Source organism: Halichoeres trimaculatus, unplaced genomic scaffold (assembly GCF_033239565.1).
Source record: "Halichoeres trimaculatus isolate MK-OKI-2021-1 unplaced genomic scaffold, fHalTri1.1 fHalTri1_scaffold_2, whole genome shotgun sequence".
In the NCBI taxonomy this organism is placed as follows: Eukaryota; Metazoa; Chordata; class Actinopteri; order Labriformes; family Labridae; genus Halichoeres; species Halichoeres trimaculatus.
This window is the reverse complement of record NW_027437180.1, coordinates 7,076,193-7,103,434: the sequence shown is the minus strand read 5'-3', so window position 1 is coordinate 7,103,434 and position 27,242 is coordinate 7,076,193. Positions and strand designations below refer to the sequence as shown.

At 40.2% G+C, this 27,242-nt stretch overlaps 1 protein-coding gene across 2 annotated transcripts; it reads left to right on the top strand.

The window, feature by feature from the left end:
- Positions 1 to 507: 507 nt before the first annotated feature.
- On the top strand, positions 508 to 24,888 carry ppp1r12c (protein phosphatase 1, regulatory subunit 12C). 2 transcript variants are annotated; one of them, XM_074693397.1, is made up of 20 exons: positions 508 to 890; positions 4,436 to 4,610; positions 4,697 to 4,827; positions 5,141 to 5,259; positions 6,970 to 7,129; positions 9,398 to 9,542; positions 9,825 to 9,899; positions 9,987 to 10,066; positions 10,317 to 10,429; positions 10,527 to 10,594; positions 13,562 to 13,692; positions 13,887 to 13,974; positions 14,213 to 14,330; positions 15,936 to 16,051; positions 18,384 to 18,436; positions 18,734 to 18,773; positions 19,286 to 19,390; positions 20,295 to 20,345; positions 21,299 to 21,349; positions 24,545 to 24,888. In XM_074693397.1, the coding sequence occupies exons 1-20, from the start codon at positions 679 to 681 to the stop codon at positions 24,629 to 24,631; spliced, it is 2,118 nt and encodes a 705-aa protein (XP_074549498.1). In that variant the 5' UTR covers positions 508 to 678; the 3' UTR covers positions 24,632 to 24,888. The 2 variants fall into 2 exon arrangements, with proteins under 2 accessions (XP_074549498.1, XP_074549489.1); XM_074693388.1 differs by having other exon boundaries at positions 19,286 to 19,399.
- The last annotated feature ends 2,354 nt before the right edge of the window (positions 24,889 to 27,242 follow it).

The following is a 27,242-nucleotide window of genomic DNA, read 5'->3' as shown; positions in this document are numbered from 1 at the left end:
TGGCGTTTCTGTCTAGATAAGCAAAATGTGAGACCTCAATGAATAATACCCTGACAAATTATGAAAATAACAAGTTGATCATTACTCCTCCTCCTTGCAGATCAAAATAAAAAGTAAAATTATCGGGAGGGTGTCACAAGCTTTTTTGATTCCATAACTCAGGTTTTGTTTGATTTTGTCTTAAGTTTATTATTGTGACAATGTTGCTGGACAATATATACACACACACACACACATATATATATATATATATATATATATATATATATATATATATATATATATATATATATGTGTGTGTGTGTGTGTGTGTGTGTGTGTGTGTGTGTGTGTGTGTGTGTGTGTGTGTGTGTTTTAATGAATTTGATTTTCCTTCACTGCAGTCGTTACTTTAATGAGCAACTGCGGTTGCACATTTCTATCCTGTAATGCAAAACAACGACAACCTTCAGCTTGACTTGTCTTCTGGGCGCTACTACCAAATAGCGTGTTGACGTCACAGGAACATGCCTGAGCAGCTCCGTGCGCGCTCTCGACTCCAGGCAGCAGCGGAGTAGGCTTCGTCCTGATCCAGAGGAGCAACAAGAACCAGGAAGTGAAAGCGTACACATGGAGGGTGTGTCTCTCCCTGCCAGCGAATGTTTTATTCCTTAAAACCCAGTCCTCCTCGTATAAATCATGGGGGACTCGGCGAGGACCAAGCGGCGGGAGCAACTGAAACGCTGGGCCGAGTCCTGCACCAACAAAGAGTCGGCTGTGCCCAGGCGGAGGTGGCGAGGCGAGACCGAAAACGGAGCAGGGGAGTCAGAGGACGCCGAGCTCAATGACCCGTCCAGGGACCAGCCAGGATCTATGGGCAGAGATGAAACCAGCCCCCTCCTTAAACGACGGTAATACGCCTTTTACCACAGTTTTAACGATGACGGACAGCTAATGGCTAGTTAGCTTAGCCTGGACATCTATGGAAATGCTGAATGTGTGCGCGTAGGAGGACGGATGAGGGAAAGAACTACACGGATACACATCGCACAACAATCTAGCTGATAGATAATGTCCATTGTGGAATAAATCTCCCATTGTCTTTGTTTTGTTGAAACTGTCAGTGGTCATTTGGCATATCTGTGGTCGTAATTAGCTTTCTAGTGTTGATGTGTATTAGCTGTCTAGCTAGCTTGCAAAGTTCCTGTCAGTGTTGATGAGGGTCTGCAGGACCTTCATGATCTGACCACCTCTCTACATATCCTGTTGAAATTCAGTCAGTGGAAAGCTGCTTTCAAACTCACTGTTCATTATGGTCTTTTTTTAAAATATATAACTCATTATTGCATCAGTTGCCAACCAAACTCTTGTCTATCAGAAATGCTGCAAAAAGATGATCAGTCATTTCATACAGCTGCAGGGTCCCCCAGGGGCCTGTCCTCAGGCCACTCCTCTTTTCCCTTTATGTGTTCCCCTTGGGACATGTAACTTGCAGCCATAATGTGAGTGTCCACCTATATGCAGATGATATCTAACTGTTCCTGTCTTTTAACCCCAATGATTCCGTCCATTTGTACACACTGAGTAACTGCATGCAAGACATAACATGCTGGATGTCACAGCATTTTCTGCAGCGGCATCTTGATAAGAATGAGACAATGATTGTTGTTTTCCCTCTTGTCATCCTTGATGAGAACTTGAACCAGCATGCCAACATGAATATATAGTCTTGTTTATGCTAATGAGGAAAATGTTGTTTTTATCTCCCCAAAATCTTAAGGCTATCATGCTTTTAGTTCCTCTTGTTTGGACTACTGTATCTCTGTACACGTGTTTAATCCAACACAGTTTGCAGAGGTTACAACTGGTTCAAAACACAAGATTAAGAATACACATGGAAACCAAAAAGAGAGACCATGTAACTCCTGTTTGAGCTTCCCTTCCCTGGCTCCTGATACATTTTGGGACTTATCTTAAGATTTTGTTGCTGACTTTTAAAGTACGCTCTGGACTTGGTCATAAGTCCATCTCTGACCCCTCAGCCCATATGTGCCTGGTTGTAAGCAGAGGTCGTCAGCTGAAGTTCTCCTTGTCATCCCAAAATCAAGGCTGAGGACCAAAGGTGTTTCTGCCAGAGCTCCCACCCTGTGGAACAACCTGTTTAAATAGAGAAGAATGGCAGACTCTTTGTCCTCTTGAATCTCTCTCGTTCTTTCTATTTTTTAAGAGAATTTTGTAATCTTATTTTGAAAAGTGCTATTGAGATAAAGTTTATTATTGTTATTATTATCATTATGAGGAGTCCAAAGTTATATGATAACTGGGGGTGGAAATGAGAGGGCAAGTCTTGATGTGATGCAGTACTCAAAGGATAAAGCAATTGAATGGTAATTAATTAATTGGAACACAATCAAATGAAAGGTCTACATCACAATATCTTATTAATCAAAGAATACCTAATGTCCCTTTAAGGCCAAGTACAGGATAAATGTAATCAGTGCCATCAAATGACTGTGAAATTAATGGATGTAGTCTCCCCGACGTCACCTGTCTGTGTCTAGAACAGATTTTTGAAGCAGATTGGATGTTGCAGCCATATTGGAAGCGTCGTGGGCTTTGAGTCTCCCCATTTCCAGGCTTTAAACATATTTATTTCTGCTGTGAAAACGACTTTTTTAGGCTCATACTCTTAGACTGGAGGTTGTTGCTCGGTTCCATTGCACACAGTCATATCATAGTAACTTGTTGACCTACAAATGTATAAATTGAACATCTGTATTGGTTATTATTTGCCCTGTTGTATGACAAATACATCCACAAATAATATAGCATAGACTGATGTTGGTTGCTAAAGTGCATACTTATCTATGTCTTCAGCACATCGATCAAATGATGAAAAGCTAGCTCACCCATCTGCTGATTCAAAGAAGAGTTTTACATTGGGCAGAAGAAGTTACAGCTGGGATGAATTTTTGTTTTGTTTTTTTTGGTATGACACCATCTCAGAGAAATCAGTGACATGCAATTTGTAGGACATGATTCACTCACTGGAATTTGAAGAGGTTCTTAAAAAGAAACACCAGCAACAACCTTAATAGATCACATCTCAACACTTGGATACTAGTAAAGAAATAAGAGTATGGTATGGAGAAATAATACAAAAGTATTGATGTTGGTTTCTGAACTGTTGTTTTTACATGAGAATCAGTAAGTGGTCTGAATTTTAGAGATAGAAGCATTTCATTTCATTTGTAGAGTTATCTCTTTTTTTGTCTTTCCACTGATAGCTGTGCTACAATCTTCCTTCCTCTTTAATAAAACATAAAGAAATAACAAAACATAATTTTCAATATTAAACACATCATTGATTTTTTTCCTCCACCTGCAGACATGTCACTGCTTGTTTCATACTTTATTATTGCTTCATTATACACTATCACCATACTGGATAGGAGTGTTGAGCACTGTTCTTTTCAAATTATCTTTCTGTCATCAAATGATATCATATTGATTCTTTCTAAGTATGCAGATGAGCAAGTATTTCACATAAAGTACGCATTCACTCTTGGATATGCCATTCCTCTCTGTTCTCCCTCATACAGGACCAAACATGCATCCACGCACCACACACAGATCAGGAATTTGGATGAAATGGGTTTTAAGTTTTTTATAGTATATTCTCATTATCAGTTTGTACCTTTGAATCATTCTTATTTTTTCTTTCATATTGTGCTTTATTTCAAAAACATCAAGTCTTTATTTCATTTGTTGTGCAGCTAAAATGTAGATTGTTCCAGTATGTTGTTGGTGGTGTTGAAGTATCTCTCAGATGTAATTAAGAATAAAAGATCAGTTATTTCTGGAGCTTCAGAACAAACAAGTTTTGAAAAAAATTGACTTTAAATTTCATGTGGTGCCAGGACTTCTTGAATAGTTACTTATTTGGTGCCTGTTGAGTTTAGATGGCAGGATAAATAATGTTTTGAAAATTTGTTCCATCACATGGGGGAAAAAGCCAGAAGAAAGCCCTTACCAACACTGACATCTGACATTTAAAATTGACATTTGTGTAATAGGGCTAAAAATAAGGCCTCCCTCTCTTGAGATTTAGATTTTATTCCAAGTTATCTTTTCAACAACAGCCCCTCTGGACATTAGAATTTGAAGACCAAAACCCTGAATGAACTGTTGCTAGGAAAAGTATTTCCTGTCATTTGGCTGTTGTCTAAAACTGTTAAAACCACATTGATTTATGGAGTGTTGCTCTGGAGGAGGTTGTACTTCAGCAACATGAACACAGTGGTTCATATTGACTTGTTCCCACACACTCTGCCCCGCCGCCCTAAATAAACACCAGTGCATCCAGCGTGCTTTTTCAGTTCAGAAAGCACCTTCTCTTTTGGAAACTGACAAACAGGTATTAAGTATTCTGTCTCGTTGTGTCCCTGGTCTATAGGAAAAGTGTGAGGTTCGATAGTGCTGCTGAGTTCCTGGCTGCCTGTGCCAGTGGAGACACTGATGAAGCCCAGGTGATGCTGCAGGAGGCCAGAGAAACCAAACTGAGGAACAGGGAGGACGCGGCAGACATCATCAACTGTTCTAACGCTGATGGAATCACCGCGCTCCACCAGGTTAGGAGCCTCTCTGTCTGGAGTATCATTACAATCATTCGTAGATGCTGAGATGCTTCATTTTGTGTTCTTTCATGTTTTTAAAGGCCTGCATAGATGGCAGCATGGAGATTGTGTCCTTCCTGTTGGACAATGGTGCCAATGTGAACCAGGTTGACAGTGAAGGATGGACGCCGCTGCATGTTGCTGCCTCCTGTGGCTACCCCGACATAGCAGAGTGTGTACTAAATGTCTCTACAGCTTTGCAGCAGTAATATTTAGGTTTATTGGTCACTTCAGGGACATAAGAATAGAGAATGAGAGACAGATTTTTTCTGTGTAACAATACTTATGGTGATGTTGAGCAGAGCAAAAGTAGACTTTGCCAGGCACTAATATACACTGAATGAATCTCCCCTTATTGTTTAAGTCAATTGCCCCTTGTGACTTTTTTGTAGATTAATTGAATCAGCTGTCTCAAAACAGTTTTTATGTTTACTTTTCTTTTTTTATTGCAGCTGGTTGAATTTTGTATGTCCTGTTTGTTTCAGGTTTCTTTTGCAGAAAGGCGCGTCTCTTTCTGCTGTCAACTGTGACGGTGATGTCCCTCTGGACATTGTTCTGGATGAAACCACTGAGTCCCTTCTTCAGGATTACACTCTAAAACAAGGTGATTGCTGCTCTTACACCTTTTCATGCCGTGTTTCTCCCCAGAATGATTGTAGCATATATGAACTGGTGAGGGCTGAAAGCTTTCCATCCAATAGATTTGTTAGAAGCTGAGCTGCCTCAGTTTTGAGGCTGCTCAGCTAATTATGTATTCAGTGTCTATGTGATGTTATCAATAGACACATTGTGAAAGAATGAGTGTATGACACCAAAGAGGAGGGCTATTGTTTGAAAACAAACTGATATCTGTCTCAGTATTAAGGGTGCAGCAAATTGCAAATCTCATTGTTTGGATTGGATCAGGGATTTGAGTCAGGGATCTGATTATTTGTTGGATAACCCAAACAAAGTGAGTCTGCTCCTCACTTCACCGTGACTAACTGTGCTTTTTAAGGCCCCACAAATTAAAATGCAGCTCCATGCATCCCACTGATGCATTTTATCCTCAATTTTCTGTACTTTATGTGGATATTGCCATTACACTACTAGTTTATGGAAGCTGTCAGGTAAACCTAACCCCATTTTTATTGAAAAGAGTGCCTAAGATTTGAGTTACTCAGCCTGTAACATTTGCAGCTGCATCATTTTCACAGAAATACAGAACAGAATGTGTGATTTCTGTTCTTAATATGCTCAAGTCTACAGAGAAGTTGGTTTTTTTCTTGTTTGTGGCCTGGTGTTATTTATTTAACATAACCACACTGTTAATTCTGTGGATTATAAGGAAAATCAGCACAAATATCTTAATTTCTTCAAATACATTTTGCGAGGTCGCCGAGGCTTAAAGGTTGCAGGGGTCACCTGCAGCTGGCTAACTACCAGGCATGCAATCTGCTGGCAGAAACTCTGCACTTCCTTTGGAGGGCTTTTCTTCATTTGTTTGGGCTTAATCTGGAATGAAATGTGTTTGTTTCAGGAGCATTTTCTGTTAAATCAACAGCACATGATTTGCATATTTTAACTGAGCTGCATTAAAACTCCTCAGCGGATTTGTGGATGTTTTGTGGTGATTCTTAAGAATGGGGTTAAGTGTCCAGCCAAAGGACACCTTGGTATGCAGAAACCCGGTCCAAGGAGCAAACCCCAAACTCTCAAATTAAAAAAAAAAGTCCGTAGAGAGAAAGTTGACCAGCATCAGAAGTTCTAAATCAGTAGAAATGCTTGGACATAGCAAGCAATGAGCAGGAGCGTGGTCTGTGTTCACAGTAATGACACAAAAACATGACTTGATCCTGTTTTTACTTTGCTAGCTTTTAGTGGCCACATAAACCATTAGGAAGCAAATCAACAGTACGTGGAGATGAAGGAGTTGAGAAGACAAAAGGATATTACTCTGAAAGTGGCTGGTAGCCTTGTAGCATCATTAATCATCTTGTCTAGCTCTCTCCCTTTCCTGTTGCAGCTGATTGATGATGCTCATTTTTAGAAAGAAGGAGCTGGTTGGCCCCAGCTTCACAGTTTTTAATTAGATTACTGAATTGCTGTTGGCAGCGCACACAGGCTAACAGGGAGCATCACAGAGAGCAAAGGAGAGAAGTGCTAACAATCAAGCTATAAGCTGTGGTTCCACTATTGGTGTCATTGATTAATTAAAAGTCGACCACCAGCACAGCTTCACCCTCAATAATTAGCTAAATCTAACTTACCCTTGGTGAGAGCGTCTCATCCTGTAAAGGGGCAAGTGAATGACACATGTAATGTTGGTTTCCAGGTGTGGATTTGGAGGCAGCCAAACGACGAGAGGAGGAGCAGATCATGACGGACGCCAGGACCTGGCTCAATGAGGGTCTACCGTCTGATATACGTCACCCTAAGACTGGGGCTACACCTCTGCATGTGGCAGCTGCTAAAGGATACATAGAGGCCCTCAAGTAAGCATCACCTGACTCTTTTAATGGTGGACTTAAGTGAGTGTTGTGGAAACTGTTGCTGCATGATTCTGCACATAATACTAACAATGATATGATGTGGCTGCTTGGTTCATTATCAATAAATCTGCATTGATTATTGATAGAGTAGAAATGTGTTTTTCTCAATTGAAAACACACAAACATTAAAAGTTGGGGTCTGCAGGGATTTCTGTTACTTGTTGGCAAACACAAATTCAAACTGGGCTCCTTCTCCTCGGCTCAGTGTCAGCGGCAGCGCACACCCACTGCCTCCAACGGTACTACGTGAATACGCTAGCCCAACCAGAACCACATGCAGCATCATGTTTCTAAGTGGGCAAGACTCGAGACCCACACATCTGACCTGGCATGTTAGCACAAGCTTATCACGTATATTTGACACAAACCTGTTTAGCAGAAGGCTAACTAATGTCGCTCGTTGTCTGGTGCTGCTCTCTAAGTTACCAGAAGCGACTGAAATCAAGCCAAGCTGCATCCTCATGTAGAAAAAAGCTTTATCTGTTTGGCGTTTCGCTCCCCTTTGGTTGTGTTTTTCGTTCTTCCTGCTACGCCCACTATCGTAGCTGCTCTGTTTAGCTTTTTTCACTCGCTATCATCAACACGCAAAGTCATTTGTGCACTGGGGGCTCTGTGATTGGCTGATGTAACCACGCTTACTCTCCGCCCAGAAAAAATCCAGACACAACCAAAACATCAACACACAAGCAGAGGAGGGGGTTGAGACAGACACTGACACATATGTGCAGACTTCCAGAAGTGACAACTGGGCAGGATTTCTCCTGTAAAGGTTGACACTTTCTTTTTCTTAATGGGGACATATCATGCTGATGCCTGATTTAATACTTACATATAAAATAATAAAGTTGAAAACAAAACCTTTCACCCCCTGAATCTTCAAAAAATGAGATATTGTATTTTTTCTGATATCCTAGAACAAGATTTGATGCCTCTGAAAATAGGTCATTGCCATTTGGCTTCGAGATTTCGACCGTCGTGACGACACGAGGATACTTTCTTTTTATTGGAGTAATCTGATAAAGCAGCTCCTCCTCTGTGATGTCAGTTAGTCACACAACCGCCACCAAGGGATACACCCACCAAGAGCCCAGTATAAACCTATAAACTATACATGTTACAGTACTGGTTTGACTCACCACACTGAAGAGTCCTGAGATGATCTGTGTCGAGGTGGATTTTCTTCCTCCTGAGCTGCAGAACCGTCCGGGTCTGACTCAGGGTCCAATACAAAAGGACGTATCCTACACTCTGACATTTTATTAGTGCTATCAATGCCTTACGGTGAAGTTTTGGCAAACAGCAAACTCGCTCGGTCTGCTCCATTCAATGTGGCGATTATGTAAATACTGCCATGCTGCAAAAACCGCCCCCTGGCTCTACCCCCTCCACCCCTCTGATAGAACTGACCAATCAGAGCACAAAGGGCTGTGACGTTGCAAGGTTACTGGAGGTCATTCTCCAAACTGAGCGTTTCAACAAACAAGCATGATATGTCCCCATTAAGAAAATCCTACAGATACAGATATAGAAATGATGTTAGAGCAATTTTTATCAACATAAATAAAATGCTGATTGGAGACTCATTGAAGAGGCTTGTAGATGTAGAGTGTACCTATGATCAGCTCACCCAGAAACTTGATGAAGTAGTTTCAGTGAAACTCTGTAAAACTCTTTGTGCTCTGCTGTTTTATTTGGCTTCAGTGACCTTAAGCTGGCTCTTTGTTTCTTACATTCATCACACTTTCTCTCTCTACTGTCTCAGATGTTGATATGAATTGATTGTGTTTCCATGGAAAATAGTTATTTCAATTTCAGAAGACCTTGCTTCTCCTTGATCTGAAAGTCGTTGTGACAGAATTCAAATCTATCCTTCACACCAGAGGTTTTTTTGGGGGGCAGTCAGTTTAGTGTCACGTTGCTCTTTGTGCTCTTGCTTATTGCCTCTTGTGTTGGTCACTCTGCTTGTTGGAAAGCTGTGACCAAACAAACTTTGTGGAGAGACTGTTGTAATGACAGGTGAGCTCTTCAAAGGGCCTCCAAATCACACCCTTTTTGTGCGGTCATGTAACTGCATATCCTAACATCAGGCTAGCATTTGTAGTTCAATAATTTCACAACACTACTCTTAACCAGTTGTTTTCCCCTAAGATACAGCACACACCCGTTGTTTTATACAGTCTGTTATTCTCACCTTGCTCCTGTGACATCCAGAATACTGTGCCAGTGTGGGCTGGATGTATCAGCTGTGGACTTTGATGGTTGGACTCCTCTTCATGCAGCAGCACACTGGGGACAGGGAGACGCCTGTCGGGTTCTGGCTGAACAGCTCTGCAATATGGAGGCTCGGAGCAACGCAGTGAGTGAAAATAAAATAATGAGAATGCTTTACATCCATGTGCTTCTGTGTTCCCTTTTTTATTTCATTCAGTAGAAGTGCATCTCACCTGACATGTAGGCATTTTCTTTTTCAAACTGGATTTAAAAAGCTGTCATAATCCCATACTGCAGAGAGATTAATTACAGAAGCAGAGGAATATATTGTTAAAGGAATATAACCCTTTCCTTTATTCTGTAAATACTATTTCAAATTACAGTTGATTTTATGATATTGTTTTCTCTCTATTTAAAAACTTTGCAGGGTCAGACTCCATTTGATATAGCAGATGAGAGCGTTGAGGAACTACTGGAGGAGTTGTCACAGAAGCAAGCGAATGTGAGAAAGTGCTTACTTCCTGGTGTCATACGCGCTAACTGTTTGTGGTTTTGGTGCTAAATGGCAGCTGCCATGTTTGTCTTTCAGTGGCGTAATGAACAGTCTATATCTGAGCGGCAAAACCCGCCAGGCTCCACCACTGCAAACACACAAAATAAACGGCGGAGGTTAGTACTTAACCTGTGACTGTCTGTGAATTAAATGCATTTCACTTAAAAGCATTTGATTGCTCTTTCCCATGAACGGGAAGTCACTTTTTCCTGAAACAAATTTAGAGTTTAAATTTTCTCACAGATATTTCTCAGAAAATGCATTAATCACTGTAACATCTCTACAAACTGTAAAAAAAAAAAGAAAACAATGGTTGCAGACACAGAAAAATAAAAGTTACATGGCCAACATCTGTGTGTGTTCCAGGAGCTCAGTGTGCAGGATGAGCAGCAAAGAGAAGATGAATGTGCAGGATCAGTCCAAGGAGCGGGGAGTTTCAGGGAGCCTGGAGCTGAGTGAGGAGAAGGACAGCAGTCCGGGTAAAGCAGCTGCAGTCATGGCAGCTCTACAGAGAGCAGAACAGGATGCTTTGGATTGACTGGCTGTTTCTAAAAGATGCTGCTTCTGTTTCTACAGAGAGCTCCACTGTTTCCAGTCCAGACACTGAGAGTGTGACCACATCCACAGTCAGCCCTGCTGACAAGGTACAAACCACACAGCCCTGTCCTGTCTGCCACACAGCAGCTCTTACATGCATGTTATGAACAGGATTCAGGACTAGGCAGAGATAAAACGTGATGAAATGAAGCATTAATTTCAGTAAAAGCGTCAATTTCTATGCTTGTTCTCATCAGGATTCATGTTTTAGAGCCAGTAGTCTGGCTATAATGCTATCAGAAAGACACATGTTTGATTTATTGGCTTCCCTCCTGCGATCCTAAACAACATGTTCTCTGCCAGGCATTGAAACTGGAAACCCCTGGAGGAAGATTAGCATAGTAGAGCTTGATCTGTTAGCTCTGGTTCTGTTGATTCTACTAAATGTAAGACGTCTCCAAAAGAAATTGAACATCAGATACTTAAGAATACAGCTTTTGTTTTGATCATGCACACATTTTTTTCATTGAATTTAAATAACACCAAGTTTTCTTTCAAATGAATCAGAACAACAATTTTTTAATCAGGAAATCACAAAGAAAGCTAAAATGAGCTCTGGTCTAATATGAGAATAACTGCCACAGTAGATATTACCCAGCAGGTGAGTTTTGTTAAGTACATGATATTCTGTCATTATTAGTATCTAACCTTTGGAAGCATATTGTTGCCACACAAAAAATGAAAACATATCAATCAATGTGATAGTGAATTATCACATTACAACTTGATTACTTATAGTTTTAAACATGTATTGTTGATTTGATTAAATTCTACTTAATGCCTGGGTTAAGACAGGGGCAGATTCTGCTCATATTGAGCACTGTGGGTGATAAAATGATGCATACTATGTAGGAATGCACGATATGGGATTTTTGCCGATATCCGATATGCCGATATATCGAAACCCCTTTTGACCGATACCGATAATCACAAGTTTGTTTGTTTTTTCCACTGTAAAGAAAGCTAAGTCTATCCTGTACTGAAATTTATTTGTTACTCTTATTGTGACGGTCTTATCTGTTTAAGAAACACATATAAAACAAGACAAAAAACATTTGATTTTACCATAAATAAGAAGTGTGTTATTTTTTCAAACTCAAGACATTCAGTATTGAACTACAGAAAAAATAATTTCTTTAGATCACATGAACTTTAAATGTACAAAGCATTTTTAAACATAACCAAGTTGCATTTAATTATTTTAGAGCTACTGTAACAACCTGGTGACAGACACAGAGCTCTGCAGTGCAAATAAATGAAGTGCTACATTTTATTTAAGGAGCTTATTTTTCAGATGGAAAATAATAATAATCCTAACTGAAAAGCACCTTATCGGCTGTGCCTATCGGCAGAAATTTTCATATATCTGCCGATACCGATAAACGTGTTTTTAAGCTTTTACCAGCCGATACGGATATTGTGCCTATAATATCGTGCATCCCTAATACTAGGGGTACATCGATCACAATTTTCTGGCTGATCACCGATCACTGATCTTTAAAATACCTGACCTGCCGATAACGATTTGGGCCGATAACAATTTTTTCATTTTTATTTTTTTAGAACTGACAGCATATACCTTCAATGTTCCAATCTTATTTTATTGAAAATCATTAAAGAATATCTGCAAAAAAAAATATCTTTATGTTTCAACTTAAAAAAACAATAAAGCATCCTGAGCTTTAGGTCTCAGAGCAAAAAGCAACAATAGCTGGCTGTCAGACTTCCTGGAGGAATATAAGATCAGTTTCATATGTAAGGATGGGCTGATCACCGATCCCCCAAAATTAAGCAAATCTGCACCAATGGATCGATCAGTGTATGTCTAGTGTGTATACTGCATAGACTGTATTATTAATGGACGTAGTCCCCCCATTGTCTCTCATCTGTTTCTGAAACAGATTTTTGAAGCAGATCAGCTATCGGGGCCACATTGGGAGTGACGGGTTCTTGGAGTGATGAGTGCAGCTATAGGGCGCACGTCCCCCTGTACAGTGTATGCCGTTAGTAAAATTGGCGATTCAGACAGGAGACGTTATTTGAACCAGACTGTGAATAGGTTCATTTCTGCTATTTTGGCTTAATGTGAATGTGACTTCCTGTACTTCTGGGGCCAGCCTCAGGTGGACACTTGAGAAACAGCAGATTTTAGCACTTCAGCAATGTCTAATTTTTTACACTGGAGGTTGCCACTTGGCACACCAAGACATAGTTTGGAATGCATGGAGCTCTACAGAAGAAAGTATTGGTCCGACCCTCTGGAGGTAGCTTTATTAGTCAGCGACGAGCTGAAGAGCAGTGTGTAGATACACCCTGCACAAGTCCATGCAGCCAATAACTAGCCATGTTACAAATTAGGGTCATTATATATATTGGAATGGAGGACAAGACGCTTCATGCAGGTTAAACTTTGTGTTTATTTTTTATTTTTCTATCTTTTTATTTTTATTTATTTCTCTCTTTTTTTCCTTTTTTTTCATTTTTTTCTCTTTTTTTTCTTCATGTTTATTAACTGTCCCCCAAGCAACCACTAACACACAAAGGTTCCTGCCTATTTTTTTTTACTTAATTAACCTTCATTTAACCAGGAGAAAACCTTGTTGAGATTAAAAATCCCTTTTTCAAGAGTGTCCTGGCCAAGACAGCAGTTGTGAGCAGTACTTGCTTTTTACTGCATTAATGTCATGATTCAGTATCACAAAATAAGCTGATAATTCACTTTCAAGTTACGGTGTGAAAATTAGCACGTTATAATGTGACACTGATGAGGGTTTTTTTCTGATGTGGCAGCAGAGTGGAGTTTTAGCCGACACTGTCGGTTACACCCCTGCTAAAGACGTGCTAAAACTTAGCACCTTAAGGCCTTAGGTGTTGACTAAAGTTTGTCACCCACTGAGACTATTTTCAGCATCATACTGATTAAGTTTCCCCCTCTCCTGGGAAACGAATATGTGTCTAATTGTCTGATCACTGATTCATTCCTGCTTTTTTCCCTCTTGTCTTAATTGTTGCAGACTCCAGAGGAGAGAGACGAGGAGGAGAAGGAGCAGGACAAAGCCAACCGCACTGCCAGAGTCCAGCCAACTCCACAGGCGAGGGATGCTGCTGCTGAGAGTCCAAATACTCCCAATGCTGATCGACGCAAGTAAGAAACAACACAAACAACACTGTGTTTGGAAAAGACACTCCACTTCAATCACTTTAAATTGTGCCATAGAAGAAAAAAAATAATTTTATCTTCTCTTTTAACTTGATGCAGATATGTAGTTCATAACTATGGCCTATGAGCAGATATCACTTTTGAAATGTACATTAATGCATGTCCATGGATGTGTTTAGGTTCCAAGCTCCAGTCAGAGACGAGGAGTCTGAATCTCAGAGGAAAGCTCGCTCACGGTTGATGCGTCAGTCTCGACGTTCCACACAGGTAACTCTCACTGGGCCGAGGGATTTTATGAACTTATGATACTGTCACTTTTATTTCCACACCTTTCACTGTTTTTAGCACATGTGTCTGTTATTCTGTTTGTGAGTGAATGAATAAACTAGTTGATTGTACATCTTTGTAGAAATGCAAAGGCCTTTTTGATCCACTGCAGCAGCATCTTTTTGTGAGCACAGCAAAGAGCTCAGAGTGGTTTTGGTTTCGCTTTGTGCTTTTGCAGGGTGTGACTTTGACGGACCTGAAAGAAGCAGAGAAATCTATCACCAAAACAGCTGATCAACCATCTCGCAACATCCAACCCGTCAGCCCCATCGTCACAATCACGACTGCTGAGAGGGGTGAGTGGGTACAAGGTTCACCTTCCACTGCCTTCGTTTTATCATCTGTATTGATTTGTGGAGAGATTTCTGAGGTTGAAAACACTAACAGTAGTAGAGCTCCTACAGTCTTTTGTTTTTATCTCCTCTTTAAATGTCTCTGGACATCTCACAAACTGTTAGTAGCTGATCTTTTTCAGAGACTGTGTAATGCTCCCCACACTGCTGACAGTTTATTTTGAGTTTGACCATAAAAACAAATCACACATCTTCAATCATGCCAGAATTTTTCGGAAAGGTGACTCTTTCAGCTCAACGAAACAAAAACATTTTCTCTGACTCAGCAGTTTGGTACAAGCAGGCCGGGATTTCATTGATTGTTTATGTGGACCAAGACTTCCTGTCCCTAGTCTTCTTCTGTTGTTGGATAATGCAGGATAATGCAGGATGCGGCCCCAAAGACTGTGCTGTCAGTATTATATATTTATTAGCTATTTGTGACCATATTTTGAATCAAAACGTGTTTTATCAGTGTTGTATAGTTGTTTTTAATCATCTATGAGGAACTCTAAGTTAAAGCGACAAAATAATCAACAAACCTATTGATTGTTTTTTTTCTTTGTGGACCAGAAACAAAAACAGCAGCATTTAAAAACATTAAAACTTAACTCAAAAGTAAGGCAATTTGCATTTGTAGGATGAAGAGCTGAGCTGAGTGTGTGGGTTGGGCCTTGGAAAAATTTGCCAAACCTTCTCTGCTAATGCCAAACAACTCATTCTGCTGTTGCTGTTGAGTCTTGTTTGGTGGATTGGTGATTTAAGTCTGAAGAATTATTTTTGTTTCCCTTTTTAAAAGCAACATTCAAAAGAAAATTAAACAGACTTTCCAACAGTCTGGGATTGATTGCCAAGACCCATTTTTATAACAAAGAAATTTATCAGTTTATTTGCAAAAATGTACCATCAGATGTCTTTCACCACGAGGAAGTTTAAATGATCGTGTAGGAACCCTGTCAGAAGCCTTAATGAAGACTAAACTTATTCCATGTAACAATGAGGCTGTTTCATTCTTCATCAAGTGATCAGCTCTGAACAGAAGTATGAGGTCAAACCTAAACTTCACAGCGTCAGAAGAGATCGGCTGCATCACTGGACAGGGTCCTGCCTCTGTTTACTGAAACACAGAACTGCTAAACACAAACATGATGTGGTTTTTTGGGTGGAGAGCTCTTCGAGACTGTTAAAGGAAATGATGTTTTCTCACATTGGTTTCTGAGCGCTGATGCTGAGCAGTTTTACGAGTAGTTTATCTGAAAGGGTGGCTACCATCCACTCACACTTATGTGTATCTTTAGAGATACACATGCTCAATTTTACCTCCACCCTTGTTTTTCATGGACTGCTAAGCCTTTTTCTCATCTGATAGATCTGAATGACACCATGCTTCAGTACATCAGTCTGTTCACACTAATTCTCACACAGGATCATACACTAACTGACCTGCTTTTGTGTGTTAGTTGTCTTTCTTTGGGGTTTATCTGTGGGTACAGGATGTTGTAAGTGAGAATTTTGTCCAAACCAAGCTCCCCTCAGGTTTGTTTTCCTCTGATCATTTATTTGTTCTAGACACAGACCCGGTGAAGCCAGCTGAGCCGGAGGGAGAGAAGCGTCTGGGTGTAAAGGAGAAGAGGAGAGGGAGGAAGGAGAGACGCTCTACTGGCATTGTTCAGCCAGGTGGAGAGGTAAGACTCCCCTCATCATCACAAAGAGGTCAGAGAGCTGCATGCAGCTGTGGTAAAGCAGCCAGAGCAGAGGCTCACTTCACTCTGCTGGCAGACCAGTTCTCTGTTCCTCCATTTTTACCAGACTGTAAAAAGCAGACTGTGAAAGCAGGCCAGAGGACAACCAAACCAGTTCTTCTCTTTAATCATGCAACGGACAGGTTGTCGGCTCGTTTTCATTTTTCTTCAAAGATAAAGTTTTAGTGACTGGTTCTGTGCAATTTAGCAGGAATCCCTGATGGAAAACGAAGCCAGTGCAAAATACTGCAGCTCCTCTGGTGTCAACTCGAGGCTGGAAACAACTGATTGTAACTCCATTGTAGAGTGAGTGATACATAAACTTAAAGGACCAATCCCAATTGTCACTCTTTCCCGTTCCTTTTCATCTTATCCCTTCGATGTGTAAACACATCTCTTAGAAACGAGACGCCACTTGATTCCTGCTACGTCATCACCCCAAGTCACTCTCTGGCTGTCGTAGAGCGACTGTTTATTCACTTCCAAACTGAACACTCTCTTACAGAGTGATGATAAACTGATGACAGATTAGGGTGATAAATTCACAGCCAACAGACTTTACTCTGATGTGCTGCATTACATTAGTGTTGAGACAGCTCAGCTATGAAAAGCTAACGTTAAGCGAATGTTATGGTGTTCAGAAGCTTAATTATGCAGCTTCTGAATACTGTGACATTTGCTTATAATAATTATGTAGCTGTTGCAGCTCCAGGATGCAGCTTAGCTGTCTAATCATTCATGAAATGCAGTTCACTGTAGTGAAGTCTGTTAGCTGTATGTTTGTGTCACTCTGGTCTAACATCAGTGTAGCTATTATTAGCTATAGCTGTCGTTATAGCAGCATTAAGCAAATCATTACGGGCAGTTTCAAAATACACAACAAGATACTGCTAAGAATTAGATATCTGATTAAGAAAAGTATTGCTATAACGGGAAATTTGTCATACACCACTCCAGTAGACATGCACACGCAAAACCAAGGACTAAGACGGGTTAGGATTGGCCCAAAGACTTGGGGGCACAGCTGAGCTGACACACAGTGGGGTCCTAAGCCACCCTCAGCTCTACCTCTGCTTGTTTCTGGGTTGATCCAAGGCTCTGAGGTTAAGTCAGTCGCACTAGCATGGTGACAGCCATCTTCAGCCTCAAAACACCTCTTCAGAAAACAATCAATAAACTCACTGTGTTTCATACATTCTGCAAGTTAACCCTGTCAGAGCTTGGTTAGAGCAGACTTTTTACAGCAGGTTTAAACACATCAACAACTTGGTATGAAAAAAGTTTACATTGAAGAATGCTGTAAAAAAATCCAATTTTTTTAACAACTTATTTAAGTGCTATGCATCTCTAGGCACAAGCACAAGACTGGATGTAGTGAGTTTAACAACACCTCTTTAGAAAACACCTCGCTGTATGTTAAACAGTCTTGTGGTGCAAGTCATTATGATCAATAAAAGGCTGAAACCAGTCAGTCCATGGATTAGGGGATGCTTAACAATTCTCAAAGTTCATCCAGAGAATAGAGATGAGAAGCATCAACTTGGGATGCACCGATCCCAATTTTCTGGCTGATCACCAATCTTTATAAAGCCTTACCTGCTGATGCCGATTTGGGCCGATACCGGTTTTTATTTTTTATATCTGACAGCATATACCTTCAATGTTCCAATCTTATTTTATTGAAAATCATTGAACAACACCTGTGAAACAATAAAATCTTTATGTTTTAGCTTGAACAACCAATAAAATGTCCTGAGTTTTAGGTCTCAGAGCAAAAAGCAACAATGGCTGGCTGTCAGACCTTCATGGAGGTATACAAGATCAGTTTCATATGTAAGGATGGATCCATCACCGATCCCCCAGAATTGAGGGAATCAGCACCGATCAATCGTTGTCTAGCATCAACTGCTTGAAAAGGCTTTTGGGGCAGTAACATATTGTGTGTAGAAGATTAAGTTTACATTCACAAATATCTGTCCCAGCCTATAACCCTTGGTGAGGACATGTTAGAGCTACAACCTATCTTCAACATGAAGTCTAGAACAACGACAATTTGTTTCAATCTGATCTACATTTTATTCCAAAATAAACAAGTCACATCTTCACGACAGTGTGTGTGAGACTGGGCCAAAAGGTGGTGATGCAGTCCAGATCCTCCTCACAGAATCTTTAAGTTTGTCTTCTCCTCTGATGTGCTCATATCTCTAAATAAGGCCAGACGGTAAAGTTGTTTGTTCCTGGAATAATGATGAAAATTACTTCATTTGTTTTTCAGAATGATGATGAGGACGCTCAGCTTGATGACAACATCAGTAACAGTACTGCCAAGTGAGTGCCTGCATTCTCTGTCTCTGTTTTAAAACTCACACTAAAGCTAAGCTATCAGAGTCTCCTGGTTCTCAATGTGTGGATGTTTTTCCTTCTCATCTTTTCAAATCTGGATCTGTGGGCTGTCGTCATGTCTCTACTTGTGCTTGGTTTAGAGTCGTCTCTCAGGGCCGCAGGGGGAGAGACTTTGAATATATGAGCAGCAGCTTGTTGATCTGAAAGTTCTTAACTTGTATGAGTTTTGTTTTCATGGCACTAAAGCTCATTTGTAAGTTTGACTTTCTTGTGTCTTTGCAGCGACAGTGATCTGGACGACATGACAGATTGCTACAGAACAGTACGTGTCCGACCTTTCTCACACAGAAAAAGTCGCACATTCCAAAAAAACACACCTGAGGGCTTACAGCCAAGATCAGGACAAACCAGGAGAGGAATGATACTCCACAGGCTTCAAGAAAAATGAACAGAAACCCCCGGCGGGCTGAGCTGTAACAAGGCTGTTTCTATCCAAAAATATACTGTTGGATGATGTGAAACTGCGGTCATCTGACCTGAAACATATCATACTGTCAACAGTTTCTGGTTTTAAGCCATTAACATTTATCAGTCTGTAAAAACAGCCATTACTTTATAATACCTAAATACCTCACATCACTTTTTACAGCTTTGTCTCAAATCCAATTATGATATTTTAAATGATTTGACTCCTGTTTTTTTTCATCATGCAGTTTTTATCCTAGAAAAGACATCGATCACAATGTGTTTTTATTTATATTAACATCAAGCTGACCCAGTCTGTTGCTCTCTGACGCTCCTTGTGTCATGTGTGTCATGTGTTTGTTCCTTCAGCTCTACTTCACGATGCTGCAGGAGAACATTTCTCTGAAGGACAAGCTGGAGGAGATGCAGCTGCAGTTGAATCAGAACAAAGTGGAGCTTGAGCGACTTCGACAGGTTGGGCAGGTTTGCCTCTGCTTTGACCTTTTTAAGTGTTTGTGTGTGTGTGGAAGTGTGTGTTTATAGGTGTGTGTGTCAGTGACATAATCAGCAGAGGGTTGCTGACGGTGCTGCTGTTTATTGGAGTCAGCTGGAACGAGACGAGTGTGAGAATATGTTGGGCAGAAACGTGTTTTTCTTGTCAAGTTGTTTACGTTTGTTTAGACTCGCAGTGAGCCGTAAAGTGAGCCCTGCAGGTGGAGATGTGGACGTCTCATTTCTGAATAACATCAATTCTTTAGAGTCTGTTAAAGACTTGTGCTGCATTGTAGCTCTGCTGCCAGGTTAAGGACATTTAGGGGCCAGTAGAAACTAAATTCAAATTATAGTATTACATTTTAAAATCCTTTTCTGAAACTGAATTTATTTGATTTTAATTTTTGTTTAACCTTCTTCAGCTCTCTGTATTCCTTCAATTCAAAAATACAAAGTTTTTTTTTTTTTTTTCACACAATTCAGGTTCAGTTTTTCACTCAATTCCAGATTAGCGACCCTTCTGCCATCTGCTTGAAATGATTCATATTTTATTTTCATGTATGGGAATTAAGACGGACCCAAAAACAGTTGTCATGGAAAAAAAGATGTTCATAAATCTATGCTCAGTTACTCCTCCTTTTGGATGTAGACGTGGTCGTGCCACGCTGAACTGGAACTGAGTTTTGAATTCAAGGAATATAGAGAATTCAGTTTTCAAACAGATTAAATAAACTTTCAAAGCAAATAAATCCAGCAATTCAGCAAAATTCAAAACGTTTTCAGACTACACTTTTAAAATTTAATAAAATAATTCAAATACAGTTTATCTTGGCACAAATCTCAGCCCTTAGAAGTTGGTAAATGAAGTGTGTTCTTTGTGTTGCAGAGTCAAGAGAGCAGCACAGAGAGGCCGGCGCTACTGGAACTGGAGAGATTTGTGAGTGTTTGTCTTACAGAAACGAATCTCTGTACTTGATCCTAAAACAAACAGTTTATAATTCGTAAACATTTAGAGCAGGAGTCCTCAACGTTTCTCGGACCAAGGACTTCCTAACTGATGGTGACACAGAGTAGTTTACTGTGCATTCAGTATTTGGCTGATCTGGGGAGCCTGACAGAGCCAGTATGAAACATGCAGCCGTGTGATTGGCAGAGCAGTGATAGAGGCGGGCCTTCCTCTGACTTGAGGAGCTATAGAAGTGAACACTGAGTGAACCCGTGAGACATTTTAAAGAGCGGCTGTGTTGCTGAAAGAGAACATCTTTATCTCCATGTTTCCACTCATGTATGTTCAAAGACAGTAATATGAATAAAAATTGAAATATTTGGGGATTATTACCTGAAAATCTCCCAAAATTGTCTATTCATCCATAAAAGTCACAGACCTCCTGTTGAAGAGCTCTTATTTAGAAGACAAGGCGTGTTTATAAGTATACTGGCTTAAAACTCAAAAATTAAAAAGAAATCATGATCTAGTCAACTGAAATCTTAAAAATACTAATGAAATCCTTCATGAACTGTCACTTTAAACCACTAAACCAGTGTATTAGCGTTGTTTTTATACTCCAACATTTTATCCACAAGTCCAAAAATCACCAAGATTTGTAGATTTCTTTATAGATTTTGTTGACGAAGATTTAAGGTGAGAACTGCCATTTAATCTTGATGTGAAACGTAGCTTCAGTTTCCTGTTCTCAGGTTGTGTAGGTGGCTGTGCAGACTTTGCTGCGTGAGGTGTGATAAAATGTAACCTGAGAATTTCTGCGTGTTGGCACCTGACGCCAGTAGAGCACAAATCAGATGAGTCAAATATGTCGGCAGAGCATGCTTATTGTTCAGCTGGTATAAATAGCAGCAGTCAGTTTGTGACGTCTCATCTTTTGTTCTCAGGAGAAGCTGGCCCTGCAGAGGAAAGCAGTGGAGCTGGAGGACGAGCTGAAGGTGAAGTGAATTTATATGAATGCATCAAAACAAACGATAAAATGCTGAATTCATTTCATAGACCAATCAGGTGGCAGGTATGAGCAGTCTTGAGCAAATAAGAAAGCAGTTCAGAGAGTGTTAGAAACAAACACAAAATTAGTGACTGAGGTCAATTACAAAGTTTAGTTTTGCCATTAAAACATTTGTTTAGATTCTACCCTTAAAGGAGAAAAGACTTAATTCTAAGGATCATCAAAAGTTACAGCAGGATAACCTGACAATAAAATCAGTTTCCTTCATCCATTCTTTCCCTAAAACCATCTTTTATTCTGTTCTGATTGACTTGTGTGAGGCTGACCTGTCCGTCGTGTGGGGCAAATAAAGCTTCCTGAAGCTTTCAGTGTCCAAAAACAGCGAACACAGCGACACCTGGTGGCTGTTTCCAAACTTAGAGAAGCTCTTGGTACTTTACGCCAAATAAACAACCTCATTTTGATGATGAATTGTTTTTATATGATTTGCTTAAATCTGAAACAGGATAAATAAAAGTCCACGTTTAATGTATAGTCTAATAATTTATTCATCAAAAATGATCTCTGAACCTTTTCTGGTGTGGTCATCTCACTCCCCCCTGCAGGCTCCCATTGGTTTCTGCAGGATTATTCAGAGTGGAAAACTTTGATCACGTTTAACAAGACTGGCCCAAATCTGAGAGAGAAATTAGGTCTTTGGGTCAGATTTTTTAAAAAATAGCACAATCTTATACCTGGGGAGTCTGTATTTGCTTGATAATGGTTCACATATGCAGATGGCACCACCTGTCTGTGGAGCAGGTACACTGCTATGATGCCATGAAGAAGGAGACAGGAGGATAACCATCCAGGGTAATGTGACCCAGAAGTAGAGAGTTCATCAACTGGAGCAGAGTAACGATGCCAGTTTTGAGTGTGATAGTGTCATTGCAGCAGAGATGTAAAGAAATCTGGTGTCACAGAGTGTGATTGCAGAGGATGATCTTAAAATGTATTTATGCTACTGAAAAACAGAACCAGGGTTCATGACTGAATCTCTCTTGTGGGGATCAGTTATACGATCCTGACTATTACTTCCTATTATGTCAGCTCTGTGTGGTTTTCAGCTCAAAGAACTCTTCATGTATCTTTCAGCATCATTCAGCCCTGACTGCCACGCTTCCTTTCGGCTGCTCTATCTGAAGTTTATAAAACCATACAGTGCTGGTGTTACTTATCTCAAAGCATCATAGTTTTTCAATTACCCCAAAGTTATGCCTTTACAGATGGTGTCTGATAGCTGTTAGCACCCTGTTAGCAGTTGGCGATAGCAGCATTACATACTTTGAGTCTAAGCTGGTGGTTGTGGGTTTCAGTTCCATTTGAGCTGCAGGAGGCACACGATATAACCACAAAATCAAACCAGTGCCCCCAAAAACTGTTTCTGAGGTAATAAGAGGTTTTAGACAGTACATTTGTATATTTTTCGTGAGCTCTGAATGGAAAACAAGCTGTAGAAATGCTTATTAAGACAGACAGATCAAGTAATCGATAAAAATTGTTCTGCTCTAAAAACACAACTTAGGCCTTATCATGACTCTAGAAAAAAAAAGCCTCCATGAGTTTCCAGCATCTTTCAGTTTGTTAGAGTTTTCTTAGAAACACACTTAAAGAGGGAGTATTGTACTTTTTTTCTGTGCTTTAATTTGTCCCAGTGGTGACCCTGTAGTAGCCTTACCATAGACTGCATAATAATGGACGTAGTCTCCCCAGCGTCACCGGACTGTTTCTGAAACGGAAAATGAAGCACATTGGCTATCGTGGCCATATTGGAAGTGGAAAGGGCTCAGCCTACAGCTATAGGGCACCCGTCAATCACATGACCTGATATGTGCTTCTGATTGTCTGAGCTTGTGATCTTCATATCCTCTGAACTGTTGAGTAAGAAAAAAGTATCTTGTGTGAACCAGCGGTGATATTAGTGATTCAAACAGGAGACGCTTTTTGAAACAGGTTGTAAAAAGGTTAATTTCTGCTTTGAAAACAGCTTTTTTTTTGGTTTGGTGTGTGTGACTTCCTGCACTTCCGGAGCCAGCCTCAAGTGGACACTGGAGAAACAGCAGATTTTAGCACTTCAGCATTGTCTCACATTCTCAGACTGGAGGTTGCTGCTTGAACTTAACATGATCCACAGCTCAAGACAGTCTCTAGTTATTTCTCACACTGCTTTGGAAAACCCTTATTTCAGCTTCTGTCTGAAACGTTTCCTTTTTAGTTGCGGTCTCTTTGAAACCCTCTTCCATCTGATTGGCCAGCCCTCTGGAGGCCTGTTGGGGGGTGGAGCTTTGGGCGGATCTTGATGTTTTAGGTCTGCCCTCTTTTATGTCATGAAATTGTAGCAGATGTGTGATTGTTTCAGTGAGCCTTGTGTAGATCATTTTGAGCAGTTTACAAACAGATTCAGGAATTTCTACAACACATAAATATTTTGGGGCCCTGAAATCTACTTATGCTTAGTCTGACACCCCAAATACACCAGATACGTGTGCAGTGCGACTCTGTTCCGTTGCGCGATGACTGCGTTAATCAGCTCACACCAGCTGCATGTTCAGTGTGACAGACTGAGTTTCCACGCTTCCCTCTCCAGCCCCTCTCTTCGTTCATGTTGGGCTGTAAACCTCAAACCTGTTGACCCCTGGTCTGACTCTTCTCATTATGTCCATTTATCATCGTAGTCAAGCTAAAAAGGAACTGATTTTGACACCGTTTGTTTTAATTTGAAAGGCTCAGGGTGTTTTCAGGTAGTATGACTTCCTGTCCCGCTCGATCTTCCCTACGCTGAATCTATGCGTCACAGTTCCCCATCCATTAAAAAAAGGGTGGCTGTGAATTACCTGCGACATGAACAAGCAGCCACGCAGACAGACTGCAACAGAACAGATCCGGTGCTTGACACATTGACTTGAATGAAACTATCTGATCCGTTTGCTGTGACATAGCTCAGACGCACTGCAGACACAAGTGGTGTATTTCAGTCGTGAGCATCCAGCATTGTTACCTTATATCCACTTTTTAAACATGGGAAAGCAGAACACCCCCATTTGAACCTCAGACATTCCTCTTGGCTGAAAAGAAAACTTGAAACATGAACAAAGAAATTTTCTTCAGGGGCTAAAAACACATTTTTCTGATCTTTCTGCAGGTTTTGGGGGATCTCAAAGCAGACAACCAGAGGCTCAAGGATGAAAACGCTGCTCTCATTCGAGTCATCAGCAAACTCTCCAGATGAACAGTTGACAAACGAGAAAAAACCCTACATGGAGATAAAAGTATTACATTCTTGTTTTGTCTGACTCAGACTCCACAGAGCGGGAACAGAGACGTCAAAAAGCACATTCAACAGTAACTGGAACAGTGTGTAGATGTCAGGGTTAGTCTCCTGTGTTTGGGCCTTTGTGTTTTGGCAGATCTACTGTAAAACAAGCTGAACTGCACCTCCCGTTGACCGACAGGCACTCCTGTTCACATCCACTTTTATATTCAGTTTTTATTGTTGTATTTTTTTAACTGGAACATTTTGATGTGCTTTGCTCCTCTGATGCTTTGTATAGAATCTGTATTAAGAGTCTTAAAGCCATGCCCTGTGCCAGCTAACAGTGAAGTGTGTATGTGTGTGAGTGTGTGTGTGTGTGTTTGAGTGAGCTCTGAGGAGGTGGATTGAAACGCCGGTCAGGTGGAGGTGCTGGGAAAAGAGTTCAATGTGCCAAAAACCAGCCCTGGTTTGCATGTCCTTTGGGAGACTCCGTGGTCAGTGTTGATTCTCAGGATGAGTGATGGGTGATGCTTCTGCTCTAGATGACTGCTGTGAAGGTGGACCAAATCTGCATGCTCACCTCTCCCTGCTCCTCTGAATGTATATTTAAGATGTATATTTATGTACAGGGGCCATATGTCCTGACAGTGATGTAAAGGTGTAGTCTTAAATTCTGTTTAGTTTTAAAAAAAAAGAGATCTGATAGCTAAATGTGGACGCCAGCTCACGCTTGGAGGGATTTTTACAGGAAACGTTTCTTTCAAGGGATCGAGGAGAGTGCATGCTTTATCCTTTGTACTGTAAACCAGTAGTTTATCTCACTCTGCCATGTCGACTGGACGCTCGTGAAACGCAACAACCCCTAAGCTAAGTAATCACCCTGTGACGGACAGCTGTTATTTCACAGACAGACCAGAGGGGGGCGCTCCTGAATGTTTACTCCACTTTAAAGAAAAAAAACCTGCATGTCAAATTGTCTTTTGATGCTGTGCCTTTCAATATACATTTCTAAGTCATATTTCTATTTTCTTTGGTAACAAACACTGTTAAGTATAAAATACAGTATGGGCATAAATTATTAAGCCTCAGTTTTATCTGTTTGTGACTTTTATTAAACCTGCTTTGACTTTTTGTTTCCAAAGGTCAGTTTGTGGCTCCAACATCCAAACTTGTTCATGGACATTTTTATGACTGCAAATAAGTGTCAAGAGAAATTTACTGCGGGGGATTAAAGGAGTTCACAAGAAAAGTAAATGAGGAAAAAGAGTTTTTTTTTCTTGTGTTCAAATATTTTATATTGAATTTACCACTAAGTAAAAAAAAATCCCCTCAAATGTGCGCACAAGTTTTAAATTCTCATTCCAGTTCTCAAAAAAGAAAACAGGACAGTGAAATACTCTTGTAAAAATGAACAGATCTGACAAATGTTTGAAATGTTTACAGAGTTGTCAAAAAAAATGTGTATTTTTTCTGTCACATAATGGAAAATTTGGAAAAATTTTGAGATGCTAAAGTAATACCACATAAGCTCAGTCATCCTCCTTACGATGGACCTCATGTTACCAACACTGCAAGACGTAGTTCACCTTCAAACTTCTCACAGATTTTATACAGATATGACTTCTAACGTCATATTTATGTAGTATTTTAGGTTAAATTCTTTCTAGATTGAATGATTCTTTGTACAAAACCAATTACTTAAACTTTAGAGTCTACAAACAGCTGATAACATTTCTCAAGACAAACTACAGGTAGTTCCCTCCCGTCTAACTTGTTAAAATGGTTCAAGTTGCACATGAAATCAATCAAACCAGTTTTGTCTTGGTTCTGTTAATAACTGCTCTCCCTTTATATATTTCCCAGCTGTATTCTTAATTAACACTGAAGGTTAAACTGTGATAGTTTTCATATTGTTACAGGCAGGTTTAAGAGGATGAATATTGTTTTCTGATGAAAAAAAAAGAAAAAAGTACAGGGATGAAATCACTATACTTTAACAGCTCAGTGGTCTTTGTATTTCTCTGTGATAGATAAGCATGCTGAGTTTAATAAGTCTGGTTGTTGTCATGATCCCCACATAACCACAAATAAATACATTGTCACTTTGCACCCAGGGAAAAGTTGTGTTGAAAAGAGTAAAATTGAGTTAAAAACAAGATGTGCTCTCTAAAACAGACGGAGGTATTGGCCAGAGTCATTTCCTTGACAGTGGGTTGCTAGTGCTTATGGGAAACAGAGTCTTAACCCCTGAAAAATACAAGCTTGTCCAGAAAGTCCCAACAGCCCCTTTAACTTCTCAGCCAAACCAGCGCCCCTCTGCAGTACTTTGAGAGATACTATGAAGTCTGAGTTATTTTTGAAGTTTAGAGGCTGTTTAAAAATTTGCTCTTAATGCTAAATATCAACAAAATCCAAGAAACAGAAACTACCACTGTCTTCTTTTGCAGTTTTAGCTCTTAAACTCTGGCTCTCTCGATGCAAATGCACTGATCTTAGTTTCTCTCATCTTTCAGACTTCAGGATGGATTTGTGTATTTTCATCATTCCTCACAAGTTTCTTATTCTGAACTTTAAACCTGATGTGGCG

What these genes read in the sequence shown, in the direction of transcription:
- ppp1r12c (XM_074693388.1), top strand. Translation starts at nt 679, where the DNA reads ATGGGGGACTCGGCGAGGACCAAGCGGCGGGAGCAACTGAAACGCTGG. An exon ending in GGATACATAGAGGCCCTCAA is followed by an intron (nt 7,130 to 9,397) that starts GTAAGCATCACC and finishes TGTGACATCCAG; the next exon opens with AATACTGTGCCAGTGTGGGC. An exon ending in TGTCACAGAAGCAAGCGAAT is followed by an intron (nt 9,900 to 9,986) that starts GTGAGAAAGTGC and finishes TTTGTCTTTCAG; the next exon opens with TGGCGTAATGAACAGTCTAT.